At 32.9% G+C, this 10,283-nt stretch overlaps 1 protein-coding gene across 1 annotated transcript; it reads left to right on the top strand.

The window, feature by feature from the left end:
* Positions 1-212: 212 nt before the first annotated feature.
* LOC119606993 (gastrula zinc finger protein XlCGF57.1-like) lies at positions 213-2,574 on the top strand. Its single transcript, XM_037960678.1, has 4 exons — positions 213-893; positions 953-1,512; positions 1,576-1,909; positions 2,083-2,574. The coding sequence occupies exons 1-4, from the start codon at positions 343-345 to the stop codon at positions 2,468-2,470; spliced, it is 1,833 nt and encodes a 610-aa protein (XP_037816606.1). The 5' UTR covers positions 213-342; the 3' UTR covers positions 2,471-2,574.
* Positions 2,575-10,283: the final 7,709 nt, after the last annotated feature.

Raw genomic sequence — 10,283 nt, 5'->3', positions numbered from 1 at the left:
AATTTAAAAATTGAATTTGGTATGTTATTTTCTAATTTAAACGTATTATTATAAAACATATTTGTCGCTTTAACATATTTAAAAATTAAATTTTTTAACGCATTACTATGTGAATGATGTCAATTGTGCATGTTCAGCTATTTAAAGTAAAAACGCCATGTTGGCTTTATTTGACTTTTTCGAGCTAACCGTTCCCCGTACATGTCTTAATATTGACATTTGTCGATAATAGCGTTCAAACAGCTGCTTTGTGGAAAAAATTCTTCACGTACGCTTTTGTTTACAAGCGCATTATTTTAACAAATTCTTTATTTTATATTAATTTCTATTGTAAAAAAAATCATGACTACAATATTATTGGGTCGTATTTGTCGTACCTGTTTAAAAAAATCCCAGGATATGCATAAGTTACGCGAGTTTATACGTGATGATTTACAAATCGAGGACATGCTTAATCAGGCTATACCCAATTTTGATTTGGGCATGGATGACATACCACTGCCGGTGGAGATATGTGAAGAGTGTTTGAATAAAGTACAAAAAAGCTATGACTTTGTACAAGTTTGCCTAAACAGTAACAAGGAGTTAAGGAATATCCTAAATCAGCAAGAGCAAGAAATCGAGGGCACTTTGATGGGCGGCACTTGCGAAGTAAATCCCATGGAGATTTTAGAGGAAACTGATATTTTAATGGATAATTTCAAAAAAGAACCGCATGATGAAAACTCTAATGCCAGTCAGAACAGAGTAAATGGTGGTGTTGAGGTCTTGAGTCCTTATCATGAATTGGAGGCTGTAAAGCTGGAAGTGGAAATGTTAAGTGGTAGCCATCATGATGATGGTAGTAGTTCTGAGGAATATTGGCCTCATGATAGTAAAGAAGACAGTGATAAGTAGGTCTTTTTTATTGCTAGATATATAAAACACTTTTTAATTAACATTTGTTTTCCAGCAATTTCTTTGAAAATATGGCCAAAAAACCGGTATTAGATATTAAACCAAAACGTAAATATAGCCGTAGAGTACCCTTAAAACGTGGCGGCACTAAGGTGTGTCTACACTGTAATAAGGTGTTTGCCAAACAGAATCTTTTAACTAAACATTTATCGGTACACGATCCGGACAATGAATTTGTTTGCGATGTTTGCAACTATCGCTTTTCTAGCGAACGCAAACTTAAGACACATGTTACCAATAAACATACCGGTGTGGAAATAAGTTTAGCGGGAGGTCCTTATCCCTGTCCTGATTGTCCCATGATATTTCAACAAACACGCGCCTTGGCAGCTCATAGTGTAATGCATTCGGAAAGGGACTTTAAATGTCAAGTGTGTGATTTGTCCCTTAAGACCATGGCTGCTGTTACGCGGCATATGAATTGTAAACATCCTGATGTTTTGCCCTATAAGTGTAATATATGCGATAAAGCATTTCCGGTGGAAAATCATTTGAATGATCATATTAATGAGCATATGGGTTATAAGAAACACAAGTGCGATTTATGTGAGAAAAGTAGGTTTTCTTTTTTAAGTCCAAATTTAAAAGAAAAGGTAAAGTAATCCTTTTAATTTACAGGTTTTCCCAATACTACTGCCCTAAAGGATCATGTACGCGTGCATACGGGTGAATCTCCTTTCTTGTGCCCCCACTGTGGCAAAGCTTTCAAAACCGGCAATGTTTTGCGTCAACATTTACAAAGACATGGTGAGAAGAAATTCCATTGTCCCGAATGTCCCATGAAATTTTACGTTAAAGTTAATCTAACCAAACACATGAGTTCACACACTAAACTTAAGCCTCACGTGTGTGATATATGCGGTTCAGCATTTACTCGTCAAGATTCCTTGAAGGCTCATAAATTTAAGCATTCCGGTGAGAGACCTTTCAAGTGTGAGGACTGCAATATGAGGTAATATATAATTTTTGTTCTAAAATTAAGAAAACTTTGAGTGAAATTGGCACCAATGTCACAAAGAAGGTTGATTAGGAGCTATAGAGCTGCATTACAATTTGGCCAAGTCTGACCAAACATTTATTTATCGTACATAACTAGAAACTATACATTTTTTCTTTTTCCCTTAGCTTTGTTTTCAAACGCCACTTGAAACGCCATAAAATCACTCACACTGGCGAAAAGCCCCATATGTGCAGTTTTTGTGATCGTGCTTATGCGGCCAGTGGTGATTTAGTTAAACATTTGCGTACCCATGTGGGAGAAAAGACCTATTTTTGTGACCAATGTCCCGAATCATTTAAATATGCAATTGATCTTAAAGACCATAAGGTTATGCATTATAAGGAAATAAGAAATTTGCAGCAAACACAACAACAAGATCAACAAGAACCACAAGAACAAAATGTTGTGGAAAAAATTCCCGAAATATCAAATGAAACGATAGTAATGGAAACGGAAACTGCTGTAGTAACGCTGGAAGAACTATATGAAGTTGATAAGAATTTGGATGACTAAAAACAAAATTAATTTTTAATTAAGCGAATGAAGTGTAGATATGTATTAAATAATAGTATAAAAGTAAATTTTGGATATGTAATAAAAGAGTTAACATTAACAAATCTTATTTTTAGCATGAAAGGAAAGGGAAATGTTTCTAATGCTTAATTGTATATTTTAGCTGAAACATTAGTTTCAATTAATAGTTCGAACACAAACGACTTTATATAAAAAATGCTGTATTCTATATATTTGTACTTAATATATTTTTTAACATTTCTCCACCCCTGTTTATTTAGTACTAAAACGACTACAATTGCTACCACAAACCGTTAACCACAACAACATGTTAAAACGTAACCTAATAATAATCGCTTGCCGTTATCGCTAACAATTGCAATTCTTTAGGCAAATAACCGTAAATGTGTGTTATTATTTCGCAGTGAGTGCTTAGTTAGCAAAAAAGAAGCTTTCTTTTGCAGTTGCAGCGCCATTTTTCAGTTAATTTTGTGAAATTTTTGTTTAAATTAAAAAAAAATATAGTTTAAAATCATTGCTAACATAAAAAGAACTGTTAATAATTTTATTGAAAATGTGATAAGTTTATTATAATTAAAGTGTTGTGTTTTAGTAAAATGTTAAGTGAAAATCTATTGAAAGGAATAAGGAGTAAGCTTGGCGTCACTAAAGTTTTCTGATTGCTGCCTAAATTTAAAAGATGATGAACAAAAACCTGATAAAAGGTAAGGATTTCAATTTATTCATGCAAATATTTATTTAAAATGTAAACGTATGAAGATTTGCAAGGGCAATATAATTGTCTTGATAGTGGCAGGATGCCTGTTTTGTGGCCGCCATTTTGTTTTTGAAGGAATTTATCAATTCGAATTGTAATTTTTAATTAGGCACATAATAAATATTGCGTTCTTATGAGAATTATAATTACTGCCGCGCTTTCTATAACATATTACGGGTTTTTTGATGTTTCGGTGTAATTTTAATCTGGCGAAAGAGAACTTTAGTTTGACGCACACCATGACATTGTTTTCTACGGACTTATTTATATGTCTTTCCATAATATTGTCTATAATCTGATCTTTTATCATCAAAGTTAGGTCTATTGTCTTGGCTATAAGTGTGGTCTTTTTGTCTAAAGTTTGGCTTATAGTGCAGTGTAGCCTACAGTCAGTTCTTGACTATAATTTGGTTAATAGTGTTGTATAGTCAGATTTGTAGTTTTCTCAATAGTTTAATCTACAGTCTTGTTTAATCCAAAATCTTGTCTAAAGTCTGGGCCCAATTTATGGCATACGATATCGATCGAAATCTCCATTTAGATTGTATTGAGATTTAGATCGATATTGTATGCCCTAATTTGGGCCCTGGTCTATACTATAGTATCTTCTATAGTATCTATTGTCTATAGTCCAGTTTATATTATGATTACCCAGTAGTATATTAGGGGGTTGCGAATGCCAGTTTAGCGAAAGCGAATAATAAGTTTTATTTTTTGCGAATACGATTGCAAAAGCGAATGCGAACTCAAATAGCATAATTCAAATTATGTAATTTATTACTCATTCGCTGGCTAAACTAGAGGCGCAAGCACAAAAAGAAAGAAAATCTATGATAACTTTAAAAGCCAAAAACTGTGAAAACATAAAATTCTATTTTCTAGTTAAATAGAGGCGCTAGAACAAAAACAAAGAAAATCTGTGATCACTTTAATTTTCCATCAAAAATTGATTTTTTGAGTGAAAACATAAAAGTACATTTTCTGGCTAAACTAGAGGCGCTAGGGCAAAAACAAAGAAAATCTGTGATCACTATCATTTACCATCAAAAATCGATTTTTTTGAGTGAAAACATAAAAGTCCATTTTCTGGCTAAACTAGAGGCGCTAGGGCAAAAACAAAGAAAATCTGTGATCACTTTAATTTTCCATCAAAAATCGATTAGAGTGAAAACATAAAAGTCCATTTTCTGGCTAAACTAGAGGCGCTAGGGCAAAAAGAAAGAAAATCTGTGATCACTTTAATTTTCCATCAAAAATCGATTTTTTGAGTGAAAACATAAAAATCCATTTTCTGGCTAAACTAGAGGCGCTAGGGCAAAAACAAAGAAAATCTGTGATCACTTTAATTTTCCACCAAAAATCGATTTTTTGAGTGAAAACATAAAACAAAGAAAATCTGTGATCAATTTAATTTTCCACCAAAAATCGATTTTTTGAGTGAAAACATAAAAGTCCATTTTCTGGCCAAACTAAAGGCGCTAGGGCAAAAACAAAGAAAATCTGTGATCACTATCATTTACCATCAAAATTCGGTTTTTAGGGTGAAACATAAAAGTCCATTTTCAGGCTAAACTAGAGGCGCTAGGGCAAAAACAAAGAAAATCTGTGATCACTTTAATTTTCCACCAAAAATCGATTTTTATAGTGAAAACATTAAAGTCCATTTTCTGACTAAACTAGAGGCGCTAGGGCAAAAACAAAGAAAATCTGTGATCACTTTAATTTTCCATCAAACATCGATTTTTTGAGTGAAAACAAAAGTCCATTTTCTGGCTAAACTAGAGGCGCTACGGCAAAAACAAAGAAAATCTGTGATCACTTTAATTTTCCATCAAAAATCGATTATTTTTTAATGAAAACATAAAAATCCATTTTCTGGCTAAACTAGAGGCGCTAAGGCAAAAACAAAGAAAATCTGTGATCACTTTAATTTTCCATCAAAAATCGATTTTTGAGTGAAAACATAAAAGTCCAATTTCTGGCTAAAGTAGAGGCGCTAGGGCAAAAACAAAGAAAATCTGTGATCACTTTAATTTTCCATCAAAAATCGATTTTTTGAGTGAAAACATAAAAGTCCATTTTCTGGCTAAACTAGAGGCGCTAGGGCAAAAACAAAGAAAATCTGTGATCACTTCGATTTTCCATCAAAAATCGATTTATTTAGTGAAAACATAAAAGTCCATTTTCTGGCTAAACTAGAGGCGCTAGGGCAAAAACAAAGAAAATCTGTGATCACTTCGATTTTCCATCAAAAATCGATTTTTTGAGTGAAAACACAAAAGTCCATTTTCTGACTAAACTAGAGGCGCTAGGGCAAAAACAAAGAAAATCTGTGATCACTAACATTTACCATCAAAAATCGTATTTTTGAGTGAAAACATAAAAGTCCATTTTCTGGCTAAACTAGAGGCGCTAGGGCAAAAACAAAGAAAATCTGTGATCACTATCATTTACCATCAAAATTCGGTTTTTAGGGTGAAACATAAAAGTCCATTTTCAGGCTAAACTAGAGGCGCTAGGGCAAAAACAAAGAAAATCTGTGATCACTAACATTTACCATCAAAAATCGATTTTTAGAGTGAAAACATAAAAGTCCATTTTCTGGCCAAACTAAAGGCGCTAGGGCAAAAACAAAGAAAATGTGTGATCACTTTAATTTTCCACCAAAAATCGATTTTTTGAGTGAAAACACAGAAGTCCATTTTCTGGCAAAACTAGAGGCGCTAGGGCAAAGACAAAGAAAATCTGTGATCACTTCGATTTTCCATCAAAAATCGATTTTTTGAGTGAAAACACAAAAGTCCATTTTCTGACTAAACTAGAGGCGCTAGGGCAAAAACAAAGAAAATCTGTGATCACTAACATTTACCATCAAAAATCGTATTTTTGAGTGAAAACATAAAAGTCCATTTTCTGGCTAAACTAGAGGCGCTAGGGCAAAAACAAAGAAAATCTGTGATCACTTCGATTTTCCACCAAAAATCGATTTATTTAGTGAAAACATAAAAGTCCATTTTCTGGCTAAACTAGAGGCGCTAGGGCAAAAACAAAGAAAATCTGTGATCACTTTAATTTTGCATCAAAAATCGATTTTTTTAATGCAAACATAAAAGTCCATTTTCTGGCTAAACTAGAGGCGCTAGGGCAAAAACAAAGAAAATCTGTGATCACTAACATTTACCATCAAAAATCGTATTTTTGAGTGAAAACATAAAAGTCCATTTTCTGGCTAAACTAGAGGCGCTAGGGCAAAAACAAAGAAAATCTGTGATCACTTCGATTTTCCATCAAAAATCGATTTATTTAGTGAAAACATAAAAGTCCATTTTCTGGCTAAACTAGAGGCGCTAGGGCAAAAACAAAGAAAATCTGTGATCACTAACATTTACCATCAAAAATCGTATTTTTGAGTGAAAACATAAAAGACCATTTTCTGGCTAAACTAGAGGCGCTAGGGCAAAAACAAAGAAAATCTGTGATCACTTCGATTTTTTGAGTGAAAACATAAAAGTCCATTTTCTGGCTAAACTAGAGGCGGTAAGGCAAAAACAAAGAAAATCTGTGATCACTATCATTTACCATCAAAATCGATTTTTTGAGTGAAAACATAAAACTCCATTTTCTGGCTAAACTAGAGGCGATAGGGCAAAAACAAAGAAAATCTGTGATCACTTTAATTTTCCATCAAAATCGATTTTTTGAGTGAAAACATAAAACTCCATTTTCTGGCAAACTAGAGGCGCTAGGGCAAAAACAAAGAAAAACTGTGATCACTATCATTTACCATCAAAAATTAATTTTTTGAGTGAAAACATATAAGTCCATTTTCTGGCTAAACTAGAGGCGCTAAGACAAAAACAAAGAAAATCTGTGATCACTTTAATTTTCCACCAAAAATCGATTTTTTGAGTGAAAACATAAAAGTCCATTTTCTGGCTAAACTAGACAAAAACAAAGAAAATCTGTGATCACTTTAATTTTCCACCAAAAATCGATTTTTTGAGTGAAAACATGAAAGTCCATTTTCTGGCTAAACTAGAGGCGCTAAGGTAAAAACAAAGAAAATCTGTGATCACTTTAATTTTCCACCAAAAATCGATTTTAGAGTGAAAACATAAAAGTCCATTTTCTGGCTAAACTACAGGTGCTAGGGCAAAAACAAAGAAAATCTGTGATCACTTTAATTTTCCACCAAAAATCGATTTTAGAGTGAAAACATAAAAGTCCATTTTCTGGCTAAACTAGAGGCGATAGGGCAAAAACAAAGAAAATCTGTGATCACTTTAATTTCCCACCAAAAATCGATTTTGGAGTGAAAACATAAAAGTCCATTTTCTGGCTAAACTAGAGGCGCTAAGGCAAAAACAAAGAAAATCTGTGATCACTATCATTTACCATCAAAATCGATTTTTTTGAGTGAAAACATAAAAGTCCATTTTCTGGCTAAATTAGAGACGCTAGGGCAAAAACAAAGAAAATCTGTGATCACTATCATTTTCCATAAAAAATCGATTTTTTGAGTGAAAACATAAAAGTCCATTTTCTGGCTAAACTAGAGGCGCTAGGGCAAAACTAAAAAAATCTGTGATCACTTTAATTTTCCATCAAAAATCTTATTTTTGAGTGAAAACATAAAAGTCCATTTTCTAGCTAAACTAGAGGCGCTAGGGTAAAAACAAAGAAAATCTGTGATCACTTTAATTTTCCATCAAAAATCGATTTTTTGAGTGAAAACATAAAAGTCCATTTTCTGGCTAAACTAGAGGCGCTAGGGCAAAAACAAAGAAAATCTGTGATCACTTTAATTTTCCACCAAAAATCGATTTTTTTTTTGCGAAAACATAAAAGTCCATTTTCTGGCTAAACTAGAGGCGCTAGGGCGAAACTAAAAAAATCTGTGATCACTTTAATTTTCCATCAAAAATCTTATTTTTGAGTGAAAACATAAAAGTCCATTTTCTAGCTAAAGTAGAGGCGCTAGGGCAAAAACAAAGAAAATCTGTGATCACTATCATTTTCCATCAAAAATCGTATTTTTGAGTGAAAACATAAAAGTCAATTTTCTGGCTAAACTAGAGGCGCTAGGGTAAAAACAAAGAAAATCTGTGATCACTTTAATTTTCCATCAAAAATAGATTTTTTGAGTGAAAACATAAAAGTCCATTTTCTGGCTAAACTAGAGGCGCTAGGGCAAAAACAAAGAAAATCTGAACACTTTTGATTTTTTCGATTTTTTTAGTGCAAACATAAAAGTCCATTTACTGGCTAAACTAGAGCCGCTAGGACAAAAACAAAGAAAATCTGTGATTACTATCATTTACCATCAAAAATCGATTTTTTGAGTGAAAACAGAAAAGTCCATTTTCTGGCCAAACTAAAGGCGCTAGGGCAAAAACAAAGAAAATCTGTGATCACTTTAATTTTCCATCAAAAATCGATTTTTTTAATGAAAACATAAAAGTCCATTTTCTGGCCAAACTACAGGCGCTAGGGCAAAAACAAAAAAAATCTGTGATCACTTTAATTTTCCACCAAAAATCGATTTTTTGAGTGAAAACAAAAGTCCATTTTCTGGCTAAACTAGAGGAAAATCTGTGATCACTATCATTTTCTATCAAAAATCGGTTTTTTGAGTGAAAACATAAAAGTCAATTTTCTGGCTAAACTAGAGGCGCTAGGGCAAAAACAAAGAAAATCTGTGATCACTTTAATTTTCCATCAAAAATCGATTTTTTGAATGGAAACATAAAAGTCCATTTTCTGGCTAGAGGCGCTAGGGCAAAAACAAAGAAAATCTGTGATCACTTTAATTTTCCATCAAAATCGATTTTTTGAGTGAAAACATAAAAGTCCATTTTCTGGCTAAACTAGAGGCGCTAGGGCAAAAACAAAGAAAATCTGTGATCACTTTAATTTTCCATCAAAAATGGATTTTTTTAGTGAAAACATAAAAGTCCATTTTCTGGCTAAACTAGAGGCGCTAGGGCAAAAACAAAGAAAATCTGTGATCACTTTAATTTTCCATCAAAAATGGATTTTTTGAGTGAAAACATAAAAGTCCATTTTCTGGCTAAACTAGAGGCGCTAGGGCAAAAACAAAGAAAATCTGTGATCACTTTAATTTTCCATCAAAATCGATTTTTTGAGTGAAAACATAAAAGTCCATTTTCTGGCTAAACTAGAGGCGCTAGGGCAAAAACAAAGAAAATCTGTGATCACTTTAATTTTCCATCAAAAATGGATTTTTTTAGTGAAAACATAAAAGTCCATTTTCTGGCTAGAGGCGCTAGGGCAAAAACAAAGAAAATCTGTGATCACTTTAATTTTCCATCAAAATCGATTTTTTGAGTGAAAACATAAAAGTCCATTTTCTGGCTAAACTAGAGGCGCTAGGGCAAAAACAAAGAAAATCTGTGATCATTTTAATTTTTCACCAGAAATCGATTTTTTGAGTGGAAACATAAAAGTCCATTTTCTGGCTAGAGGCGCTAGGGCAAAAACAAAGAAAATCTGTGATCACTTTAATTTTCCATCAAAATCGATTTTTTGAGTGAAAACATAAAAGTCCATTTTCTGGCTAAACTAGAGGCGCTAGGGCAAAAACAAAGAAAATCTGTGATCACTTTAATTTTCCATCAAAATCGATTTTTTTAGTGAAAACATAAAAGTCCATTTTCTGGCTAAACTAGAGGCGCTAGGGCAAAAACAAAGAAAATCTGTGATCACTTTAATTTTCCATCAAAAATGGATTTTTTGAGTGAAAACATAAAAGTCCATTTTCTGGCTAAACTAGAGGCGCTAGGGCAAAAACAAAGAAAATCTGTGATCACTTTAATTTTCCATCAAAAATGGATTTTTTTAGTGAAAACATAAAAGTCCATTTTCTGGCTAAACTAGAGGCGCTAGGGCAAAAACAAAGAAAATCTGTGATCACTTTAATTTTCCATCAAAATCGATTTTTTTAATGAAAACATAAAAGTCCATTTTCTGGCTAAACTAGAGGCGCTAGGGCAAAAACAAAGAAAATCTGTGATC

The sequence above is a fragment of the Lucilia sericata genome, unplaced genomic scaffold (assembly GCF_015586225.1).
Source record: "Lucilia sericata isolate MDLA Ls3-8-SP2 unplaced genomic scaffold, ASM1558622v1 Contig000644F_arrow, whole genome shotgun sequence".
NCBI lineage: Eukaryota > Metazoa > Arthropoda > Insecta > Diptera > Calliphoridae > Lucilia > Lucilia sericata.
The sequence above is the reverse complement of the archived record's forward strand: the minus strand, read 5'-3'. Positions and strand labels throughout refer to the sequence as shown.